General features: G+C 38.8%; 1 protein-coding gene across 1 annotated transcript in view; it reads right to left on the reverse strand.

The window, feature by feature from the left end:
• Window positions 1-26,231, reverse strand: part of LOC124788618 (eIF-2-alpha kinase GCN2) — a 312,712-nt gene that overhangs the window by 103,302 nt on the left and 183,179 nt on the right. The window contains exons 13-16 of the mRNA XM_047255891.1: window positions 25,905-26,147; window positions 24,168-24,316; window positions 9,271-9,459; window positions 5,655-5,852 (exon numbers count right to left, since the gene is read on the reverse strand). Coding sequence (XP_047111847.1) covers window positions 5,655-5,852; window positions 9,271-9,459; window positions 24,168-24,316; window positions 25,905-26,147 — 779 coding nt within the window. The remainder of the gene's footprint in view (window positions 1-5,654; window positions 5,853-9,270; window positions 9,460-24,167; window positions 24,317-25,904; window positions 26,148-26,231) is intronic.

Raw genomic sequence — 26,231 nt, forward strand, 5'->3', positions numbered from 1 at the left:
GTTGAATGAAAGAATTATTTACTGCTTCCAGGATTGCCTGCTGAAGAGAATTACAAGCAAGCACAATACGTTCCTGCACATCCTCTGGAGTTATTGGAATATCGCGATAGACAACGTCTTTAATGCATCCCCAAAAAAAAGTCCAGAGGATTTAAATCAGGAGACCTAGCAAGCCAAGTAACTGTTCCTCCTCAACCAATCCATCTGCCAGGATACTTTCGGTTCAGAACACGATGTGCACATAGGGCATTATATGCTGGACATCCATCTTGTTGATACCACATAAGCATTCTGGTTCTTAGTGGCATTTCATCCAGAAGAGGAGGAAGAATTCGTCTGAGGAAGTTAGCATAGGCTCTGCAGTTTAGACTACCATTGATGAAATAAGGGCCAATAATTGCAGTACCAAGCATCCCACACCAGACATTAACTCTCCATTGACGCTGATGTTCCACCTGTCTAAGCCATCGCGGGTTGTCTCTGGACCAATAATGCATGTTCCTTGTATTTACCTGTCCTTTGTTTGAGAAGGAACATTCATCGGTAAATAGAACATTGGAGAAGTAGTTCGGGTTGGCAAGGATCTGCTGCTGTGCCCACTGACAGAACTGTAAACAATTCTGGAAATCATCCCCATGCAATTCTTGATGTAGGTGTACATGGTAAGGATGGAACCGGTGACGTGTAAGAATACAATGCACACTGGTTTTAGGAATGCCAATCTCGTGTTCAAGCTGTCGTGTGCTCACATATGGATTCATAGCAACGGAAGTGAGAACAGGCACTTCGACAGCTTCGTCCCCGCGAGAGGTACGACAACTGCGTTGTTGAGGGTTGAAACTTCCTGTTTCCTGAAACGTCGCAACAAGACAAGAAAACATACGTTGTCAGCATATCGCTCTCTATGCAGTTCCGCTGCCTGTGTAGCATTTCGCCTACCTTCAACAACAACAATAAAAGAAACGTTATGTCAATGCAGTTTGTAGGATGGACAGCCTTTACTGTATGCCTACTCTATACAACAGTATTTAAAGTATTTAAAAGGACTAAACTACTGTACATAAGAAAACAGTATTGCAATTACTGTTCTGCTAACTTACATTCCCCATACATGAGTAGCATTTCCACCTTCTCTTCATTGGTGTACATTCTACTCACACAACTGATGATGATTGACGGAACGACAGGTGTGCATTCTACTTATGTTTACATTTGTCCTCTGTCAATGTCAGCACGTGGATGTGTTCCATTGCCCCGAGTACCTAAGTGCCGGGAGGATCAACGTCAATGTTGTGTTATGTAATTAATAATGTTGTGTTTCAGTGAATGGTGCACTGTGGTACATTTTTGAATAAGTCTTTAGGAGAGGAAATGAATTACCGAATAAAAAATTCAGGGTGACATTTAAAAAAGTCATACCGCTGTTCATATTTTTGTAAAAAACAAAGCTACAATGAAGGCAATCACGCTGACTGATGTCCCCCTGACAGCTAAAGAACATTTGCTTGAATCATTCTGTAATTTGCATTTGGACAAACAGTTATTTAGGATGGTCAAGATAAATTGGACACACACACACAGAGATATATTTAAAAACAAAGATAATGTGACTTACCATACGAAAGCGCTGGCAGGTCGATAGAAACACAGACAGACACATACATACAAACAAAATTCAAGCTTTCGCAACAAACTGTTGCCTCAACAGGAAAGAGGGAAGGAGAGGGAAAGACGAAAGGAAGTGGGTTTTAAGGGAGAGGGTAAGGAGTCATTCCAAACCCGGGAGTGGAAAGACTTACCTTAGGGGGAAAAAGGACGGGTATACACTTGCGCACACACACACACACACATATCCATCCACACATATACAGACACAAGCAGACATATTTAAAGACCTGGAAGTGGGTTACGTATTATTGAGTATATATAGGCGGGATAAAATTGTATAGCAGATTACGGTAAAAAGGAGAAGGTGAATACAAAGTGAAACTACTGGCAAAAACAGAAAGAGAAAATTAGACGACAGAAAAGATTTCGAAATGCAACAGCGAAAATAACAAACGTAATTGTTGGGTTCAAATTAATGATATCAATATAATAGAGGGAAACATTCCACGCGGGAAAAATATATTTAAAAACAAAGATGATGTGACTTACCATACGAAAGCACTGGCAGGTCGATAGAAACACTAACAGACACATACATACACACAAAATATGTCTGCTTGTGTCTGTATATGTGTGGATGGATATGTGTGTGTGTGCGAGTGTATACCCGTCCTTTTTTCCCCCTAAGGTAAGTCTTTCCGCTCCCGGGATTGGAATGACTCCTTACCTTCTCCCTTAAAACCCACATCCTTTCGTCTTTCCCTCTCCTTCCCTCTTTCCTGATGAGGCAACAGTTTGTTGCGAAAGCTTGAATTTTGTGTGTTTGTGTTTGTTTGTGTGTCTGTCGACCTGCCAGCACTTTCATTTGGTAAGTCACATCATCTTTGTTTTAATATATATATACATGGTAAGAAATATATATATACATGGTAAGAAATAAGAGGAACGACAGAAGCGAGTGCCTGAGGATCATGGATAATAATGGAAGAGTTGTGGAGGAAATGCATGAGCTCAAAAAGATTTGGAAGGAGTACTTTGAAGATCTGTTGAATGCTGCCAAGCAGGTAACTAACAGCGATGGAGAGCCTAAGGCAGCAGACGATTATAATAGTGGGGAAATTGATGATCTAACTTGGAATGAAGTGGAAGAAGCCATAAAGAGGATGAAAGGGGGCAAGGCACCAGGTTGGGACGAAGTAACAGTGGATATGATACGAGCAGCAGGAGAAGTAGGAACCCAGTGGCTATACAGAGTGCTGAGGGTGGTGTGGAAGGAGAACAGAATTCCTGAGGATTGGAAGAAAGGAATTATAGTCCCGATCTTCAAGAAAGGGGATAAAAGGAGATGTGAGAACTACAGAGGAATCACCCTGCTATGCCACTGTGGAAAAATCTATGAAAAGATGCTGGAGAAGAGAATAAGAAGCAGTATTGAAAGTAGACTGCAAGAGGAGCAGTACGGTTTCAGACCGGGAAGATCAACAACGGACCTCATATTTGCGGTAAGGCAACTGCAGGAAAGGCACTATGAGTACGGGAAGGACTTAATCATGGCCTTTTTGGATATTGAGAAGGCGTATGACAGTATCTGTAGGGACAAGCTCTGGGATGTGCTGAACGCAAAAGGGATAGATGAAGAGATTACACGAAAAGTCAGAAAAATGTATGAGGGAAGTGAGAGTTGTGTGAAAGTGGGGAGGGAACGTACTGCATGGTTCAAGTTGGAAAATGGGCTGCGACAGGGAAGTGCACTTTCGCCTTTATTGTTTATTATTGTTATGGATGAAATCCTACAGCAAGTATCAGATGCAATTGGAGATCATAAAATGAAAGCAGTGCTTTTTGCCGATGACCTGATGTTATGGGGAAATTGCGTGAAGGAGGTGCAAGAGCAGTTAGATGCATGGGAGGCAACGGCAGCACAATATGGAATGCATTTCTCTGCAAAGAAAAGTGAAATAATCGTCACAACAAGGAAGAAGAATAGGCCAAATGTGGATATAACTTGTGGAGGGGAAAAACTACAAGTGGTAGAGAACTTCAAGTACCTGGGAAGCGTGATTGAAAGTAAGGGGGGAAACGCAATGGAAATAAATGAAAGGTGCAGAAAAGCAGGGCAGTTCTACAAATGCATTAGGGGGCTTATTTGGAGCAAGGAGGTGCCACAGAAATCCAAGGGAATTATATACCGAACCTACTTTGTCCCCATATTGACATACGGAAGTGAGACATGGGTAATGCACAAAAGCGACAAAAGTAGAATACAGGCTAGTGAAATGAAGTTCCAGAGGAGCAGGTTGGGTGTAACAAGACGAGACAGGTTGCGAAATTTGTATGTGAGGGAAAGACTAAAGGAGGAACCAGTACAGGACAGGATAGAAAAATCAAGACTGCAGTGGTATGGACACATGAAGAGAATGGATGAGGGAAGAATTCCAAAGAGGATGTTTGATCTGCAACTGGAGGGGAAGAGGCCCAGAGGAAGACCAAGAGATAGATGGGTGAAGGGAGTGAAGGAATGTGTGATGAGAAGAGGAGAGAACTGGACGAAGGTGGAAGAGGGGGAATGGTGGAAAGACAGAACACGATGGAGAGGCTTGTGTTCCCGACAGACCCAGCCAGTGGCTGGAAACTGTCCAAGATGATGATGATGATGATACATATATAATAGAGGGAAACATTCCACGTGGGAAAAATATATCTAAAAACAAAGATGATGTGACTTACCGAACGAAAGTGCTGGCAGGTCGATAGACACACAAACAAACACAAACATACACACAAAATTCAAGCTTTCGCAACAAACTGTTGCCTCATCAGGAAAGAGGGAAGGAGAGGGAAAGATGAAAGGATGTGGGTTTTAAGGGAGAGGGTAAGGAGTCATTCCAATCCCGGGAGTGGAAAGACTTACCTTAGGGGGAAAAAAGGACGGGTATACACTCGCACACACACATATATCCATCCACACATCTTTCCTGACGAATGTGGATGGATATGTGTGTGTGTGTGTGTGTGCGCAAGAGCATACCCGTCCTTTTTTCCCCCTAAGGTAAGTCTTTCCGCTCCCGGGATTGGAAGACTCCTTACCCTCTCTCTTAAAACCCACATCCTTTCGTCTTTCCCTCTCCTTCCCTCTTTCCTGATGAGGCAACAGTTTGTTGCGAAAGCTTGAATTTTGTGTGTATGTTTGTGTGTCTATCGACCTGCCAGCGCTTTCGTTCGGTAAGTCACATCATCTTTGTTTTTTATATATATATATATATATATATACACACTCTGCTTGTGTCTGTGTAAGTGCCGATGGATATGTGTGTGTGTGTGTGTGTGTGTGTGTGTGTGTGTGTGTGTGTGCGTGTGCGAGTGTATACCTGTCCTTTTTTCCCCCTAAGGTAAGTCTTTCCGCTCCCGGGATTGGAATGACTCCTTACCCTCTCCCTTAAAACCCACATCCTTTCGTCTTTCCCTCTCCTTCCCTCTTTCCTCATGAAGCAACTGTTGGTCGCGAAAGCTTGAATTTTGTGTGTGTGTTTGTGTTTGTTTGTGTGTCTATCAAAAATGCCAACGCTTTCGTTTGGTAAGTTACATCATTTTTGTTTATATTGCTCTATTGGAACTGACTTTTCAGTAACCCATCAGACAGCTATCTGCATGGTACTCATGAACTGCAACAATACCATTTTGATTTGTTGGTGTCGGAGGCAGTTCAGAGGAAGACTCTTCAATGATGGGCATTTCGCCCTTTAAAAAAAATGTTCAACATTTGTCACTATACTCATTGCTCTGTAGAGATCCTGCAAAGACTGGAAAATAAGCAGCAAGGCTTGTAAGAGCAGAAAGCTCACTCCCTCTACATTCTATCTCTTCTCATGCTGTGCATATGTGATTATGTTTTGCCTAATTTTCCAGTTGCATGCCACTTACATTGGACATAAGGTACAGAAAAATAAACCTGAGACATAGCTGCTACAAACATCATTCAAATGAACTATAAAGTTTTTAATAAATTAAATATTTAAAAGCTTAATAAATTTCATTCATTTAAGGACCTTGTCAAGATGTTGGTTGTAGCAAGCCCGAAGTCACCAATCTTGACATGGTCATTGCAGTCAAGAAAAATATTTACAGGCTTGAGGTCTCTATGAATCATACCCTGCTGGTGGATGTGTGCCAAGCCATCAACCATCTCTCGAAAAAGTCTCCAAATTCGATCTTGATCTTCATATAATCCACTGTCTATGGCAGTCCTGTGACAAAAATCAAAAGAATGACTACATCAAAAGAATGACTTATTTTGCAATGATAGGAAAATGCACACCATTCAAATTTTCAATGAAGACAAATCATCAGAAGATGAGGTGAATGTGGTGAGCAGCAGATTTGTCAGTAGAACAGGAGGAAAACATCTTAGTTATCAGAAAAGTTGTTTGTCAGAGTTTCTTCCTCTCTCTAAAACACACACACACACACACACACACACACACACACAGAGAATATTCTCTCTCTCTCTCTCTCTCTCTCTCTCTCTCTCTCTCTCTCTCTCTGTGTGTGTGTGTGTGTGTGTGTGTGTGTGTGTGTGTGTGTGTGTGTGTGAGAGAGAGAGAGAGAGCGGGGGGGGGGGGTTATACAGTAATGTGCAATGCTAGAGTTTGGATTCTAGTATGAAGGAAAAAAGTGGAAAATAAATTAAATAACATAACTCATGGTTTATTTGGAAGCCTGGCTCAAAATAAAACCTGATTACAAGGATATAGGAGGAGATTCTTCACTGTGCTAACTTAAAAGTTGGTTTCTTAATTTATGAGTCAAAGAAATTCATTAAAGCTGGTAGCAAAGTTACACAGTAGGTTGAATGAAGCACTCAGTTTCATCCTTCAGCATTGCTTGCTGCTACTCTTTGCATCTTTCACAATAGTAGGCTGTAAAGTACATGGGACATTAGCATTTTTGCATTTATTCAAGGTTTCTGTTTCCTCTTGGTGGCAACATTTAGTAGTTGACAGTAAGTCAAATTACACCTAGTATGTGTGGTACATATAATTGGAGTATTTATACTACAATCTGTCAGAAAGTATTTTATGCAGCACATCCTTCGTGTAGTCCCAGGACCATGAGGGATGGTGCTAGTCACCTGAGCTGCTACTTTTTGAATCCAAGCACCTGTGGCTCTTTATCAGACTACTCTGATGATAAAATCCTCAAAGCAGAAGCTCACCATTTACTTTCTTAAATATTACGTGTATTCCACTGGAAGAAGTACACATGAGAGGAGAAAAAGCCATTTTTATTTTTTGAAGTCAGAGACATTGAGAAGTTGCTGTCCACTTGACACCATGATCTATGAGGCAGTACTAGTTGAAATGGACACAAGGATAGGTTAGGAAAATGACTACATGCTTTTTAAGGAGCCATTACATCATTACTCTGAAATGAGAACAGAAAACTGTGAAAAATCTGGATCAGTACAGCCCAAACTTCTGCAAAATAAAAATATATATTTGCCTCACATTAATTAGTAAAAGGGAGCTTAAGTTGTGTTTTGTGGTGGCAGGGAAAATGGCTATCTTGTAAACGGTAATTATAACAGCTGACAACTTGCCAAGGTGTAACTTTTTATGAGGCATGTCCGGAAAGTAAGTACCATTTTGCAAAAAAAAAAAACAAAAAAAACTCATAAAAACATTTTTCAAACCAAAATTTATTTTTACATTAAACAACATTTCTTAAACTATCTTTCTACATAGTTGCCACCATTGTCCAGACGTTCTGACTAGGGCTGTGTGGTGGTTTGTTATACTTCACTTCATGCACCAAACACTTAAATAAGTTGCCACCTGAACATTCCTTTTTATATTCAATGAATGTTGCTTACCAAGTAATCGGTCGCAATTCAGTATTATTAATCAGGGCCCAACTATCTGTGCCTTCTTCCTCTAACTTGGCTCAGACTTCACCTATTCGCAGGCTGCAGATAAAGCTGCTAAAAATTAACTTATAGTTCTCATTCACTCCATCAATAAGAAGTGATAGATAAGGACAGCTACCAACTCGTGTACTGCCTCTCTGAATTAAATACACAACAGATTTTATATTCAACTTGATAATTAACAATTATGATACATTTATTTTCTCTGACATTTCAAATTCTTAGATTTCAAGGAGCTCTTTCTTCTGCACCACCCGCTCCATGGAACTCTTATCTCCACCTCCGCAGGTAGGGTCATCTGACTGCTATACATTACCGTACAGTCAGTGGATCATTAGCTCTGCTATCAGCACCTACGATTTAAAACACCTCCCAATAGAGGGGTGGTTACTAATTATCAACTACTATCAGTCACAAACATCCTTTCTGCGTCATAAGTATTTAAGGATGTGTTACATCTCACTCAAGGAATGGGATGTATCACTACAATTTGTAATAGTGGGAAACCTACTCTTCTATGCCCTCTTCACAGAAAGTGAAGACAGTCATTGCTAAACACTGCTTTTCATGTCGTCATCGGTGTGATGCATCTTCCTCCAAAATCACACTTCCATTCAAGACCAAGTGGTAGTCCGAAAGAGCGAGATCAGGGCAGTGTGGCAGGTGATCTAACTGCTCACAAAGGAACTGGTGAATAATGTTTTGAGTGATGCCAACAGGATACCTTGCCTGAGCATTTTGTTTTGGATTGTTCATTGATGTTTTCTCAATGTTTCACAGTATTGTAGTGCATTGTTGGTTTACCACTCAGAAGGGAACAAACAGAATGATCTGTCTCAGAATGCAGTGTGCATGAAGCTTTGTGCTGCTGACAATGTGGTCTTTTTTTTTTTTTTTTTTGGGGGGGTGGGGGGTGGGAATCTTGAGTGTCTCCATTGTATCAACTGTCAACTGTTGCTCTGACTGTGGACTGATATGACAATCTAAGTTTCAACACCAGGCACAATTCCGTTTAAGAATTCATCTCTCTCGTCAGTCTATTGGGTAAGGAATGTCAGAGCACTGCCAAGTTGTTTCATTTTGTGGACATGCTTTAATATTTTCGGAACACAATAGGACGACAATTTGTGAAAATTTAAGCAATTTGTGACAATCTCATGCAAAACAGTATCTGAAATTTCTTATAAAACATTCTTATTGTGAACCAAATTTTCTCATTCATTTACTCAAGCAAACTATTATTGACAACAGAAGTCCACCCACCATGTGCTACATCATAAACATTGGTTCATCAATGAATTGTCTCCCCCACTTCTCACCATTCCATTGGTCATTTCATTTTCACTGTAAGTTTTTACAAGTTGATGAATTTCAGCTGGCTTAACGTTCTTTGCTTTCAAAAACCATATTACAGAAGACACTTCACAGTCTGCAGACTCCAAGGTTGTCTTAAACATTTTGAACGATCACTGACACATGTAAACACAACATATTCCACCAGCAATACCATCAGTGAAAAGACAATGAACCAGAGACACGAGAGTGAAAGTGCAGAACTGTGACTAGTGCTGCGTTAGCAGTAGAATGAAATCGTACTTACTTTCCAGACATGCCTACAATTTGCCTGCCACAGGCTTCATCTTCTTAATGTAAAAATTTCATTTAATATTATCTGATGTTATTAACAGACAGGTTTTATTTGGACTATAGTACAATCGAAACCAGGTTTTCATAATTACCTGAGAGTGCTTTTTTCACAGAACTCCATCTGTATGTACATGAACTGTATCTCTCGAAGTTCTGATTGGAGGCGATCCTCAGGGGCAGATTCCTCGCGATCTGTAGAAGGTGCTGTAGATGAATACTGCTGCTCAACAACAGATGTGTCTCTTTCAAATTCCACTCCATCAGATGAGTCGCAATCTGGTCTACAAAAATGTAATAGATTTTCCTTCTCTCCCAACTGAACAATAATATTAAATAAAAATACTTATTACTCAACTACTAGATGATGAAGCACTACACAATAAATGCCACTGATTTTTGTAATCTTAATTGTTTATTTTACTGGAGCAGAAAACAGGATGTCAGAACTCTCATAAAAATATTCTGCAAACAAAGTAGTTTGCTACCAATCAAGCCGTCTTTCTCTGTCTGTTATATTTATGTAGTGAATGGAATATATACTTTGAATTTTAAGTTATATATATTATATATAATTTTCAGTTATATATATACTTTGAATTTTCAGTTATATACATACTTCGAATTTTCAGTTTTGCTCAAAGTAGGCTTCTGATCTCTAAACAGTGATAGTACAGGATGTTTATAAATGAATATCGGGGTTTTAACCTTTATAATATTTATTATATTAAACTTACAGTTATAAATGATATGTCAAATTAAAGAGCAACTCAAACAGTTTTACCAAGAATCTTATAAATGTTCAAGGTGAGCACCATTTGTCACACGGCACACATAGTGTCTATAGCAGAGTTCTTCCCACACCCAATGACAGGACTTGCTCTGCATGGTCTCCACGTTCACCCGACCTAATGCCATGTGAATTTTTCCTTTGAGGCTTCATCAAGGATTGTGTGTACGTGCCTCCGCTACCAGCAAGCCTCCCCGAATTAAGAAACCGGATTGAAGCAGCTGTTGCTACAATCACTGAAGACACACTTATCAACGTTTGGGAAGAACTCGACTATAGACTTGATGTGTGCTGTGTGACATTGAACATTTATAAGGTTCTTGGTACAACTGTTTGAGTTGCTATTTAATTTGAAATGTCATTTATAACTGTAAGTTTAATGTAATAAATATTATAAAGCGTTAAAACCCTGATATTCATTTATAAACACCCTGTATTACTATGACCCCCAATTTTTATAGGAGAACTATTCATAAATTCACCTCCAACTGGTTATTACATCTACATCCATTCTCCACAAGCCACTGTGCAGTGCACGGAGGAGGGTATCTTGTACTACTACTAGCTATTTCCTTTCCTGTTCTACTCACAAATCGAGTAAGGGAAAAACCATTGTCTATATGCATCTGTATGACTCCTAATATCTCTTACTTTCATAGTCCTTAACCAAACCGTCCTTCGATGGCAGTAGAAAAATTCTGCAGTCAGCCTGAAACGTCAGTTCTCTCAACCGTACCTCATGAAAATAGTGTCATCTCCCTTCCAGGAATTCCCATTTGAGTTCATGAAGCATTTCCTAATACTTGCGTGCTTATCGAACCTATCAGTAAAAAATCTAGTAGCATGCATTTGAATTGATTTTATGTCTTCCTTTAATCCAACCTGGTAGGGGTCCCACGTACTGAAGCAGTACCCAAGAATGGGCCGCACTAGTGCTATATTGTGTCTCCTTTATAGATGAGTTACATTTTCCAAAAGTTATCCCAATAAATTGAACATTTGCCTTCCCTTCTTCTGTCCGTATATGCTTGTTTACTTTCACATCACTCTGCAATGTTAAGCCTAGATATTTAATTGATGCAACTATGTCAAGCAGCAGATTATTAATGTTGTACTCCAACAATAGAGGATTGTTTTTCCAACTCATCAGCATAAACTTACATTTTTCTACATTTAGCGCAGGCTGCTACTCATCACACCAACTAGAAATTTTGTCTAAGTATCCTCCTACGGTCACTCAATGACACCTTCTGACACACCACAGTATCCTAACTAAACAGCCACAGATTGCTGCTCACCCTGTCTCTCATATAATTTGTGTGTATAGAGTACAGAAGTGGTCCTATCACACTTCCCTGGGGCACTCCTGACGATACCCTTGTCTCTGACGAACACTCGCTATTGAGTACAAAGCTCTGGGTTCTATTATTTAAGAAGTCTTCAAGCCATTCTCCTATCTGGGAATCTATTCCATATGTTCATATCTTTGTTGGCAGTCTGGAATGGGGCAGCATGCCAAGTACTTTCCACAAACCTAGGAACAGAATGTAGGATCTGCCTGTTGTGCTTCATCCCATGGTTTGCAGGATGTCTTTGCGTGTAAAGGGCAAGCTGAGTTTTGCACGAGTGATGGTTTCTGAAACTGAGCTGACGCATGGACAGAAGCTTTTTTGTCTCAAGGAAATTTGTTATGTTCGAACTGTGAATACATTCAAGAATTCTGCAGCAAACTATAGTTAAGGATACTGGTCTGTAATTATGAGGGTCCTTTCTCTTACCCTCCTTATATACAGTTAAATGCAAGCTATGAGGAGGTGTCTGTTCCAACTCTGCTTAAGGAGTAGCCACCTGTCCACTAACAGGTTGAACGGGCAAGGCCAGAAGACCAGCCCCCACATTGATTCTCCACCTCGAGTTACTTGAACGCATTACAAGTGACCACCCATTCTGCGACGGGTATGCTACAAGGTGTCTCGTTGACAGAGCCCATTGGTGAAACAAGTGACATCTGATGTATCCCATGTGATGCCCCATCCCAAGGCAGCAGCCTGCAGATGGCTGAATGCGGACATTAACATCTTCAGCTGCTCACGAACTGTGCCAAGGCTCATCCTGTGTAAGTGCACAGCATGCATGCACCCTACCTAACCTACTACTATTAACTTATGAATTAAAGTATGAAAAAAAACAATGGAAGTTAAAGTTGTGACTTGCAACTCTCCTGTTGCTTCACCAATGGAAGCTGTTGACTTACTACTGTAATCAGTGGTCACTTACCCTTTGATACAAATAACAAATATGCTATAGAGTGCGCAAATATATACTAAACTGATACTGATTTTTAACATAATATGGCTAATCAAATTTACAAACTGTTTTACTGACAAAGTATTGGCCCAAAAAGTTAACATTATATGTTATTCTAAAGTTATGCTATTTATTCGTTGTCTACATTTTCATAATACAAGTAGAAATAAAATAAACAAAAATAAATGGTTTACGGGTACATTCATTTTTAACTCTACAATACTTTCTGCTAACTAAGCCCGTCATCTGTGGTGTCATCATTTTTAATCACCATTGCAACAGCACAGTGGTATATTCTGTATCTTCATTGTCACATAAATTTGGCTGTGGTTATATGGGACCTGAGAACACAGCTGTTGCTGTTCTGAATACATAATGGAATTCGCTTCTATACTGAACTAAGAATGTTCCAATGTCTCTTGCTTCCAAACATTTCATCTGCTTGTCACTTTCTCATTCATTACGTAAAACCAGCAGCTGACATAACTCCTTTCATTTCCATCATACCTTATGGTGAACGTCAACAACATTGCTGCACCAAACACATTAAGTCTGCCATTGGTCTCTATCTAGATGCTTGCCATCTCCTGCAGGAACACTAATTGAGTATTTGTCCAATTTTCAAGTCAATTCAACTCTGACTACAAACAGTTTTACAGGTAAACTGTAGTTTAAATGTGGTAGATGTTCATAAAAAGCCAAAGCAGGAGGTATATATCCACATGGTAGATGGAACGAAATTTGCTGCCCACTCGCTAGACCCATCCTTGCATTCATCCTCGATCTCAGCCAAATTGGTGTCACAGTTCTCCCTCCAATCCTTCTGTAGTACAGTGCTTGAGCAACTGTGGAAGACAGACTGCAATATCTTCTAAGGTGCAGGTCATACGTAACAACAGCAACTAGGATACAAGTAAAAAATTGCAATCACAATTCAGTCCACTGTCGAACTTTCATTCATCTCATAATGTAGTTATGTCTATTGGTCGTATCTCAGTGATGAGTCTTGCCACTGCTATTCTCATGATAACAATTACAACCAATTTACTACGATTTATTTTGTTTGTTAGACATTGAATTCTGAATTAATTTTCTTTCTTGTTTAATCTGAATGTCATCATAATGTTCTAAAGCCGACAAAAAGCTGGCGATATTCTTACTCAGCATACGTGAACAGTGAGCTGACAACTCATTTGCAACCCATTTGGTATATCATTACAGTCTCTCATAACCAAATAAAATACCAACTTGTGTTTCTGAATGACAACATTTTGCCTTTGAATGTTATCTTGACTTAAAAAGTAGCAGAAGTAAAATAAAACAATGGATAATACAGGATGGAATAATGACAATATTAGGAAAAGGATAGTCATTACTCTCCATATAGTGGAGATGCTGAGTCACAAAAAAAAGACTGTCAAACACAACTTTCACCCAAACAGGCCTTCATCAGAGATGCGTAGAGAAACAACTGAAAGATTTGAGAGCAAATAAATCACCTGGTCTGGATGGAATCTCAATTCGGTTTTATAAAGAGTACTCTATGGCATTGGACTGCAATTATCTTTAATGTCTCACCCAGCAAAAAGTCTCAAGTGACTGTAAAAAAGTGTAGTGACTCCAGTATATAAGAAGGGTAAAAGAACGGATCACAACATTACAGACCAATTTCCCTAACTTCGGTTTGCTGCAGAATCCTTTAACATATTCTCAGATGAATATAATAAACTTTCTTGAGACTGAGAAGCTTATGTTCACAAATCAGCATGGTTTTAGAATGTATTGCTCATGCGAATCTCAGCTTTCCCTTACCTCACGTAATATACTGAGAACTATGGATGAAAGGCAACAGGCAGATTCCATACTTCTAGATTCCCAGAAAGCATTTTGCACAGTGCCCCATTGCAGGCTGTTAATGAAGGTACAAGCATACGGAAAATTTCACAGATATGCAAGTGGCTCAAAGACTTCTTAAATACTAGAATACAGTAGGTTGTCCTTGTCGGCGAGTGTTCATCAGAGACAAGGGTATCGTCAGGAGTGCCCCATGGAAGTGTGATAGGACCACTGTCATTCTCTATGTACATAAATAATTTGGCAGACTGGGTGGGCAGGAATCTGTGATTGTTCGCTGATAATTCTGTGGTGCACGGTAAGGCATCAAAGTTGAATTACTATAGGAAGATACGAGATGACTTGGTGTGGTGAACAACAGCTAGTTCTAAACGTAGAGAAATGTCAGTTAATATGAACGAGTAGGAAGACCAAACCTCTAAAGTTTGGATAGTATTACTAGTGTCCTGCTTGACACAGTCAAGTCGTTTGAATATCTGGGTGCAATGCTGCAAAGCAATATGAAATGAAATGAGCATGTCAGGGCTGTGGTAGGGAAGGTGATGGTCGAATTCAGTTTATTGCAAAAATTTTAGGAAAGAGTGGTTCACCTGTAAAGGAGACTGCATATAGCATGCTCATGTGACCTATTCTTAAGTACTGATAAAGTTTGAGATCCACAGGAAAGAAATGTGAGGGTTGCATTTGCATGAGTGTGTGTATGTTGTCTAATTATGATTGGTGTCCCCCCCCACTCACCATCTCTGCTATACAGTGGGAGCAACTATCCTTTTCATAATAGAGTGGCAATGTGTTTGAATATGGTATCCTTATTTATATGTGAGAACTTTTATTGCAAACCTGTTCAAATACAAGTGTTTGTAATATGACAGAATTTGATGCCATTTTCTCCCACATTTCACAAAATAGTCACATTTTAAGATGATCAATAGACTGTTACAACGCACAATTCATAGTTTCTTCGCTAGTAAAGTGACGTGATTGTTTGAGCAAGGCCAATACTCAGGATGTATTCATGCACAAGGAAAAAAATACCAGATTTTCCCCGGATTTCCCAGTTAAAAACACTTTTTCTCCAGGTGACAATACACATTTTGGCAGGTGAAAATACACTTTCTCCATGTTAAGTGACAGTATATGTTTGCTCTGAACTGTAAAACTTATCAATCATTTGAATGGAAAAGGCTTAACACAATGGCATAGAACTTCGAGGCACTTTAGGAAAAGAAACCCAGCAGAAAAACAACAGATTTGGTAAAGATCTTTGATGCGCAGCAACATGTGCGCTGCATATTTTCATGTTACGAAAGTAGTTAATGCTAATTTCTGAAGTACTAAAAGTCTGAAATCGAGACTGCGATGCGCTTTTGTCAGCCAATCACAGCTAACATCAAATTATCTCATCAGCAAATAACAGCAGATAGTCAGAGCAAAGGACATGTGATAGTCAGCCAACCCTGTTAAGTAGCGCAACCACACAAATAGGAGAAGGACATGGTTTAAATACATATACACACAGTATAGTTACAAGAAAAGCTAAGCTTTCATATATAATATTTGTCTTTTCTGCGGTGTTACCTCTAAGATACATCAAACACAAATATGCCAGTAAAATTTTAAATGATGACTTAAATGTCTGGTCTTCTGAGGCTGAAATTTTTCTAAGTGGCTGGCCCTCATAGTGTTAAGTTTTCAATGAGAGGTAAACACTCCGTGATTTGCAAAATTCAGTGCACATTCTCACACATAACATAATTCATTCAATTTACTTTGAAGTAACGCTTCTCAAACCAACATTTGCGATATTTTGCCACAACCTGTTAGAAATATGCTCATTTGGGCAGTTGCCAGAGAGCACTAGAATATGGGCGTTACTGTGCATGCGGAGCTATGACGACACAGGAAGCCCGTGTTTGGTGTCTACTCTGCTCATACAACTTTCGCTGCATTTCTGTTTGAAATTCCGTGCCTAGTGGGGCATCATGTGACAATGTGCAGCATGTTGTTTGGAGGGGATGTACAGAGTTATTTACACTTAGGGCAACTGTTTTATCATATTATATTCAGATAAGATATGCAAAATTAGAAAGCAGTCCTTGGCACAATATTCGTTTCAACACTACAACACGAAGTTTCCTAATATTTTGCCATGTGGAGACTTTAACAGAGTTGCTCCCCCTCCACACTTGTATTCTGTAGTGCTGTTGTGTAGCATTTCAAAACAAGTTTGCATCCACGCAGCACTGCAAAATGCTATTAAGAAGGATCACAAATTTCTTGACTTGGGGGAAAAATTTTATACCAGAACTAAGAACAATAAGGTTTTCACAACTTTTTCAAACTGTATAAAAATTAACATGGTTACTTGTGAACCCAAGAAACTGCATAATTGGCAGTTTATATTATACTTCGTGAGTAAATATCAAGCCTTATTGGAATTTACAATGACAAAACATGGTTTGCTTCCCACCTATAATTTACTGAAGTTTGGGGTCCTGCAAATTTAAGACGGACAACACAAATTAGGAAACAATGTCAAGCCTACAGGAGGCACCAGACAAGTGTTGAAACACATCTCGTGATCGAAAAACATTGTGGTTCACAGAAGGTAGGTATGTACAATCCAGCTAAAGCTTTTTTGAGTGTTGTTTTCAGGAAAACCATTTTCTTGTAGTATCGTTACTGTATTATCTTACACTTGGTTCTTCATTATGGCATAATGCCATAAGATGGAAACATGCATTTGAAATTCAGCGAACAGTTGGAACTTACTAATACAGGGTGTATACGTGGACAAGGAAAAAAAAAAAATCCCGGATTTTTCCCGGATTTCCCGGTTAAAAATACACTTTCTCCCAGGTGAAAATACACTTTTTCCGTGTTACGCGACAATATACTCTTCCTCGGCACTGCAAAATTCATCAGTCCTTTGAATGTTTACGATTTTATATACCGACGTAGTTCCCGGCACTCTAGAAAACGAGAATAGGGGGAAGGGGGGAACGTTTAGAAAGACCTTTGACGTACAGCAAGATGTACGCTGCATATTTTCGAATTACGAAGGTATAAATTTCAGTTCCGCCAAACAACGCATGTCACTTTCTGAAGCATTGAAATCGAGATTATGATGGGCTTTTGTAAGCCAGTCGTAGCTTATGTCACGTGATCTCTCCAGCTGATGACAGCATAGGACACGTGATATAGTCAGACAATAGCAAGATCACTCTTAAGTAGTGCGAACACACAAATAAGAAAAGTTAATGGATTAAATTAATATACGTAGCATTCACAGATAATATTGGTCTCGAATATTAATAAGCTGGAAGAAAAGTTAAGCTTCCACATATAATGTTGATCTTTTTTGCGCGTGTTTCACTTTAAGATACGTCACACAAATGTACAAGTAAAATTTTTAATAACGACGCAAATGTCTCATCTTCTGGGCTTGAAATTCTTCTAAATGGTCGTCCTCAAAGAGCTGATTTTTAAATCAGAGTCAAACACTTTGTGATTTAAGAAATTCATCATACAATCTCACAATAGTTCATTTTGCGCAAAAGGAAATTTGCTTTGAATGTAACGCTTTTCAAACCACCATTCGCAATACTTTCCCGCGACCTGTTAGAAACATGTTCGTTTCAGCAGTTGCAGGAAAGCGCCTGATAACAGGCGCCACTGCGCTTGCGCAGCTACGATGACGCATGAAGCCCATATATATGTCCGTAGGTGTAAAACATTACAAGATCTTACATTATGTCATAAAAGAAACAAGACATCAGAGGATACTTAAAAAGCATTGGAATTTCGTGAACCATACTAAAATGCATAATTCGGCTTAAAATGCACACTCGTATGTAAATTTTCTTGGAGTACCAGTACCGTATTATCTCATGTTTGGTTCTTTATTATGGCATAATGCCATATGTGCATTTGAAATGCAGAACAGCTGAAACTAGCCAATAGTGTGAAATTAAATACTTCGATCCAAATAAATTGACTGCCTCAGCAGAAAAGATTAATGAAAGCCAAATCTCTTAAGCAAACTGGCAAAAATAACTTCATTGTTCCGAAAGGCGATTAATGCTTGACTGTCAGAAAGGTGGAAATAATATCCGAAACTAATAACATATTTTGGCCATCCGTAACTATGCAAACGTATTTTAACAAAATACACAAAAATCCGTTTTATTCTCATTTAACGTGAGAGCAATAAGCAAAGAGGAAACAACAAAATCACTGAACGTAAACACAGGTCACGTGGAGACCCACCTCCCCACCACAACCGAGACTGCTCTGTGCATCAGCCCCGATCTACGATATTTCCGAACAGGGGCTATATTAAGTAGTGGCGTCCAGCCACACTTTTGTAACCAAAAGCGGGAGAAGATACTACTCATACGCGACTCAACTGCGCATGTTATGAAGCATTGCAGTCTTCCTAAAGCCTTTGACGCACTTTGCTGTTGGCAGACGCTTGTATGAGCACTGTTTTGATGTTGTATATGGCACATTTCCTTCGCAACTTAAGTATTTTTTTTTTTTTTTTCTCTATCGTTCATGTTTTGTTGCTGCAGTATTATTCTGCAGTAGCGGGATACAGTAACATCCTTTGTTAGAGTATTGTATCTTACCAGTCAAAATCACAAAAATTTAACTGAAAACTAAAACAATGAAAAAATCCTGGAATTCTAAACAATTCCCGGGTATTTCCTGGTTTTCTCCCAGATAAAAAAATTCCCAGGTTTTTCCGGGATCTCCCGGTTGTCCCGGGTCGTATACACTCTGTAATAGTGTGGAATGAAGCACTTCATTTCAAATAAATTGACTGTCTCTGAGGAAAAGATTAATAAAAGCCAAATATCTCCAGCAAAGCATTCATGCCTGATTGCCAATAATGTGGAAATAAAATCAAATCAGAAAACTGAAACTAATAACATATTTTAGTCTTCAGTAATTGCGTGGATGAATTTTAATTGATTTGATAGCTTCTAGCTGCAGAAATCCATTTTGTTTTCATTTGACGTGAGAGCTGTAAATGAAGAGACAACATCAAAATCACGAAACATAAATGCAGATCATGTCAGGACTACTCCCCACTACACCTCTGAATGTTCTGCACATGCGTGAATCTGGCAGCTTGGACACGCCAGAAAATTTTTTCCGGTTATCATCTGGCTGCCTGCTGCTACTGCTTACACACCTAATGGCCACAATACAAATAGTGAGAAGCAGTATAAACCACTCATACGAGGCTTCAGCTCTGCGCATGCAAATGAGCCTGCTGGCAACTGCTCAAATGAACATAATTGAAACAGTTATCATGCCGCACTCATTGAAAGCAGTTTGTTTTTATGAATTATTGCATAGTCTTCATCCTAAAACCTGTGACACATTTTGCTGTTGACGGACGCTTGTGTGCGCACTAGGGTTGCCAGGTTGTACATTTTCCCCGTATTCTTACACTTTTTTACTGTTAATTTCGCCTTACGTTTTTTATTTCCCCGTACAGCACTTTCTTCCGTTTTTTAATATTTGGCGCTAAGCTATCGAAGAACCCAACACAATTCTTCCCCTTAATATACATATAACAAAAATTATTACCATTCAGATATAGATTTTAGACTAGTCTACTTTTAAATTGGTACTTCTGATGATCACTCAATCGCATAATCAATAATGTTGTTGATATACTTATTTCCAATTCTGATGTGTACAACTACAGATGTTTGTAAACTAATAAACTTCGTTGCAGTGATAATTTCTTCTTTTGTTCAAGAATTGTGATGAGTTCACCAGCGAAGAAGAAACGCGGCAAGCAACAGCAGTACAGTCAAGTGTACTTAAAGAAATGGGAAGATACTTTTGCGTGGGTTAGGCATGGTTTAACTTCTGATAAACATGCTTTTTGTACCTTTTGCAGGAAGGAATTCAACGTTTCTCATGGTGGACAGTTTGATCTCAAGCAACACGCTCAGTACAAAGGATTTCAGTTAAAGGAGAAAGCAAGTAGTCAAATCACAAAAGTTTCCAAATATTTTGTGAACTCTAAGAAATCTGAAGCCAACGTTGTCATAGCTTGTGAGTTAGGACTTTTGTATCACGCAGTCAAACACAACCTAAGTTATTCAAGTTTGGATTGTAACAATAAATTGACGTCATGTATATTCACAGATTCAGAAACCACTGTAAAACTTTCCTGTGACAAGACGAAGGCAGAAATGTTCGTGAAAAATGTATTAGCACCTAAAAGTGTCAGTGATGTTGTTAATATTCTAAAAACTCCTGAAAATAGTAAGTTTTTCTCAGTAGCAACAGACGCTTCGAATAGAGGCAACAGAAAGATGTTCCCAATTTGTATAAGATACTTTGAACTTTTAGTAGGTGTACAGAACAAACTGTTGACATTCAAATGCAGTGGCAAAGTTAATTGTTGATGGTCTGGAGAGCCATTCACTAAATATTAATAATTTAACTGCATATAGTGCTGACAACACTAATGTGAATTTTGGCAGGAAACAATCTGTTTATCAATTACTGCTTTCCATAAACTCCAACCTGCAGAAAGCCAGTTGTTCAAACCACATGGTTCATAATGCGATGAAGCATGCCATGGAAGAGCTGGAAATGGATGTAGAGAATCTTGTTTTGAAGATCTATGATCATTTCTCAGTATCAGCTAAAGGGCGTGAGGAACTGAAATCATTTTTTGAATTTATGGATTTTGAGTGGTCTGAGATATTAAGGCATGTGCCCACAAGATTACTGTCCTTAACTCCTGCCATTAACAGATTGACTGAGTGCTGGCCAGCTATAAAGAGTTATTTCAGGAGCATTGATGCCTGTCCAAAGCAACTTGCATCAGTATTTTTCGCTGAAGACCCAGTGAAAGGAATTATTCCTGAAATTTACTTGCATTCTGTGTCAAATATAGGAGGTCAAATGCAAACAGTATCCAAATACCTGGAGAAAAGGGAGCTAAGCATAATTGAAACACATAACATTATGTGCATGATGTATAAGAAGATTACACAAAGAAAGAAGGATAAATTCTATGGGAGTGAAACCAAGAAATTAATGGGAGAGATTTCATCAACATCTCTTAATAAGATTTCATGTGAATTTGATTCTTTCTATGACACATTGTTGAAATATCTTGAAAAACATTATGACTTCTCAGCTAGTAATAAGTATGCAAGGTTGGAACCTCTTTCTTTGAATGGGGAATTACAATATTGTGATTTTGAACTTGCAGTGGAAAAACTTAGTCTACAATATAGGATCAACCTGGATCAGCTATATGAAGAATTTTGTGAAGTGAAAGATAACTTTACTAACTGTATCACTAAGGATGGTGATGCTGCGTCTAAGTGGGTAAAATTCTTCATACTAGTGCCTCAACAAAAAGTGACAAATATCTCTCGGCTCATGTGTTTTATACTAAGCATACCAGGTTCAAATGCATTTGTGGAACGAGTGTTTTCGATGATGAAGAACAAGTAGACTGATGTTAGGAATAGGTGTTCACCAGAACTTATAAAATCAGAGTTTCAAATAGTAATAAATTTTGACATGTCCTGCAAAGATTTTTTTAACCAGCTAAAGAATGACAGTACATTCCTACATACAGCTAAATCAGTTTCAAAATACCATTGTGATATGAAGGAATAGGGCTGAAGATGTAAATGTGAGTTATTTTTGATTGAAAGTGGCATTTAATAAAAATATGAATGCACTAGCCATTAAATAACGTTCATGAAAAATCTTCCTTTTTTTGTAAAGAAAGTGGCAACCCTAGTGCGCACTGTTTGATTGCTGCAAATGGTGTATTTTATTTGCAATCTATATTTTATAATGGTGTTTTTCTCTTGTTTATGTTTTATGACTGCAGTACTAATCTGCAGTAGCGGGATAAAGTGAAGTTCTTTGTTACAGTAGCAGTGAAAATTACAAAAATTTAACTCAAAATTAAAACAATGAAAAATTGCCAGAACTCAGTAATGTTCCTGGGTTCTTCCCAGTTTTCTTCTGGATGAAAAAATTCCCAAGTTTTCCCATATTTCCTGGTTGTCCCACAGTGTGTACACTGTATTGAGCACTTTGATATCGGGAAATCTTGAGCCTGTTTGAATACGAGTAATCTTTGCCGAATTCTTCAAAATAAATCTGCATGTCACCTCAACAGCGAAAGCTTCATCTGTAAATGTAAGAAGACCCCCATACTAAACTATTAAACAACATAAAAATCTTGGCCTCAACTGCAATGGTTTCAGCTATGAATGTAAGACAACCATGTTTTTCGAACGATGAACCTGGGAAAGAAGCTCATCTTATAATCAGGTAAATTTGGTGTATATAATCCGTAATCACATGTTGACATTACTTGTTTACAGAATCACCACCAAAAACTAACATTTGTTGTACCATGACTCTAGTTTCTTTCTTGTTTCATTAAAAAATGGTACTACCAGATGCTTCAGCCAGTTTCTGACAGCATCCTTGAGCTCATCGTCAGTTGTGAAGTTGAAACTTCCTGGCAGATTAAAACTGTGTGCCTGACCGAGACTCGAACTCGGGACCTTTGCCTTTCGCGGGCAAGTGCTCTACCATCTGAGCTACCGAAGCACGACTCACGCCCGGTACTCACAGCTTTACTTCTGTCAGTATCTCGTCTCCTACCTTCCAAACTTTACAGAAGCTCTCCTGCGAAGACAGGCTGTGGCTAAGCCATGTCTCCACTGTATCCTTTCTTTCAGGAGTGCTAGTTCTGCAAGGTTCGCAGGAGAGCTTCTGTGAAGTTTGGAAGGTAGGAGACGAGATACTGGCAAAAGTAGAGCTGTGAGTACCAGGCGTGAGTCGTGCTTCGGTAGCTCGGATGGTGGAGTACTTGCCCGCGAAAGGCAAAAGTCCCGAGTTCGAGTCTCGGTCGGGCACACAGTTTTAATCTGCCAGGAAGTTTCGTATCAGCACACACTCCACTGTAGAGTGAAAATCTCATTCAGTTGTGAAGTTGTCAGTAGCCAGCCAGGCCTCACCCATTTTGGGGAAGAGATGAAAATTACTGTGCAAAATCAGGACTATATGGAGGAGTTGTAAAATATCTCAGCCAAGAAGTCTGAGTTTTCCTTTGTTCATATGGACAGGCAGTCATGATTCCTTCGGTAATCATCCCATCCATTTGTTTTAGATATATCTTTGGAGTTTCATTAACAGTATTTTCAGGTATTACTCTAATGAAATCGGTTGTCAAAATTCCTTTGCAATCACAAAAAAACAGTAACCATCATTTTGCAGTTCGACCATGTCTTCTTGAATTTTTTGGGATTCTTTGGGCAATTAGTATGCTTCTACTGTATGGATTGTTCCTTAGTTTCCAAGTTCACATATCTGCACTTATGTCTCATCTCCAGCCACAATTCTGTCCATGAATTCCTTCCCCTCTTTGTATCAGTGCTAGAGGAATGTCAAGGCTGAACTCACTCTTTCAGTTTTTAGCAAGACATTTTGGTACCTCCAGTGCACAAAACTTGTGGTAGCATAAAATCTCTTTGACAATGTTAAAGTGGATTGTCTGTGAAATCTGAGGTACTTCTTCAGAGAGTTTGGAAATTTTGAACAGATAACTTACATGTACAACTGAGTCAATATGTTGCACAAGTTAATCAGTCACATCTGAAAGTCTTGACCACTCTCAACATGCACATCTATGCGAACAGCCTTCAATTTTCTACACTGCTCCCTCACACCATCATCACTCATAACCACATCCTTATTCATACAAAACAATCGACGATGAATGCCAGGGCACTGATTGCAAATCAGCAAATAACAGCAACAATAGCAAATAACAGACCATCCCTCACCACTGGTAGGAGATGTGATAACATCATCCTTTTCACTTGCTTGCTGCTTACACAATGTAGAATGCAAAAGAGTGTTGACTGACTTGACATAATCTTCTAAGTCCCCTTTTCCAACTATTATCTTGAAGCTGCAAGCATTCATGTATTTGCAATAGCCAACTGCAGGTATTTTTCCACTTACAAAAAACTGATCCATTCTTCATCTTCTGAGCTTTCTTCAGAACTGACATTTCCATCAAGGATACCACTTGCATGACTTTCATATGATACGCTCCACTCCACACTGAGTTCTTTCAGAGGTGGTGGTTCAAAGTCAGGAATCAATAAGGTCTGTAAAAGAACAAATGATTGAGGTGTAATAATTCATATTATGAAATATATTATTTCTTGTATTTTCTGAAAACAAGCCTTTGTACTCTATGTATAGCTACAATGTTTTGTTAACAACAAAAAAGTAAGACTAACTGTGTATTATAAGTGTTCATAACTCTGCAGTAGACCAGTAGACATATAAAGGTTTACATTCCTCTCAGTCCCCCCCCCCCCCCCCCCCCCCGCCCTCCTGCCCCCTTTTCACAATGCCGGTTCCACATGGAAAAATTGGTGTAGTTTTTTTTCGCTTTCCATGACTTTTTCTCTCTTTATGACATTTTCATTTCAGGAAAGATTTCAACAATCCAATCTTCATTTTCTGTCTACTGATTCTCTCCTAATAACATTTCTGTGAGCAGATTGGAACCTCTCATTATTCATCTTTCACTTTCATTAAGTTGTACCCTTTTGTTGGCAAATTGCGTCTCATTTGTGTTATCACACTAAATCATGATTAGGGTGCTGATAATTTTTCCATTAATGATCAAACTATGACTATTAGTGGTTACAGAAAAAAGTATTTATTAATTTTAACGAACGTTCATAATTGAAAATCTGCCAATGTGACTATTATGTCATACATGCAATTGCTCTTGTAAGGTTTACAAGATCTTTTTAGTCAAAATGCAACGTAGTTCCAAAATTACTGTGTTGACAAGGCTCATTGCGCCCCATTTTTCCTATTAGACATGTCTTGTTCATTTACAGTTATAGTTGACAGGCTACTACTGATGGTAAGAAATAGACATAAGAAACAGACAGAAAAAAAAAAAAAATTCTGATTCATATTATGCCTCTGTTCTTTTGCTTTGGAAGTAGACCAATTCTTAAGCAACTGAACATACTAAATCTGTGACTGACTATTAATCAAATCTAAATCCTTATCTTACCAAACACAAAACAAACTTGCCATACTGAATTTGCTTTCTTATTGAATTTTCCTAGGAAGATGACAAAGTTTTTCCTTGGTGCAGTGTTGAAGTTGTTCATTTCTAGTTAGTAATAAAATGTCATCAGGTGGCTCATTTGCTCTGTGTCTGTTACAATGGTATTTGCTGTGTGTCTGTTACAATGGTACAATACTACTATACTATCATAAACGAAGTGAGATTTTCTACGATTTAGTTCAAATGGTTCAAATGGCTCTGAGCACTATGGGACTTAACATCTGTGGTCATCAGTCCCCCAGAACTTAGAACTACTTAAACCTAACCAACCTAAGGACATCACTACATCCATGCCCGAGGCAGGATTCGAACCTGCGACCGTAGCAGTCGTGCAGTTCCGGACTGAGCGCCTTGAACCACTCGGCCACCGCGGCCAGCTACGATTTAGTTTTTGAAATATCCCACACTCTACAATTTTTGAAAGTAGGGATGAACCCATCAAATTTTTTCTCTCTTTGTAAAACTATTTTTATTTTTGAAACTACTTCAATGTGCAATAATTGTTTTTGCTAGTGGCAAGCAGAAACACAACCGACAGAACTTATTCACTGGTAAATAAATTAGATTTCTATAGTTGGCTATGAAGGTAAGTTTCTGACCTTCATTTTACTCTGACTCGATTGGGTTCCAGCAGGTGAAGGTGTCCGACTGCTAACTGTTGTTGCTGGCTGTTCAATAGTTGCACTTTCAATCCAGGAATTAAAGTAGCGCACAACATTTTCATGGTTCAATCTGGACAGCAGCTTCACTTCTCGAGTGATTTTACGGTTCAACTGACGATTTTTGGGATTCAATTCAATACGTTTGATAGCATACACACCACCATCCAATTTGTTCCGAACCTGGAAAACAGGGAATTTTTCTAAGCAGAATGTGTAGAAATTAAAGAGACATATAGCAAAATACTATTATAATAATGTGGACTA

The sequence above is a fragment of the Schistocerca piceifrons genome, chromosome 1 (assembly GCF_021461385.2).
Source record: "Schistocerca piceifrons isolate TAMUIC-IGC-003096 chromosome 1, iqSchPice1.1, whole genome shotgun sequence".
Classification (NCBI taxonomy): Eukaryota; Metazoa; Arthropoda; class Insecta; order Orthoptera; family Acrididae; genus Schistocerca; species Schistocerca piceifrons.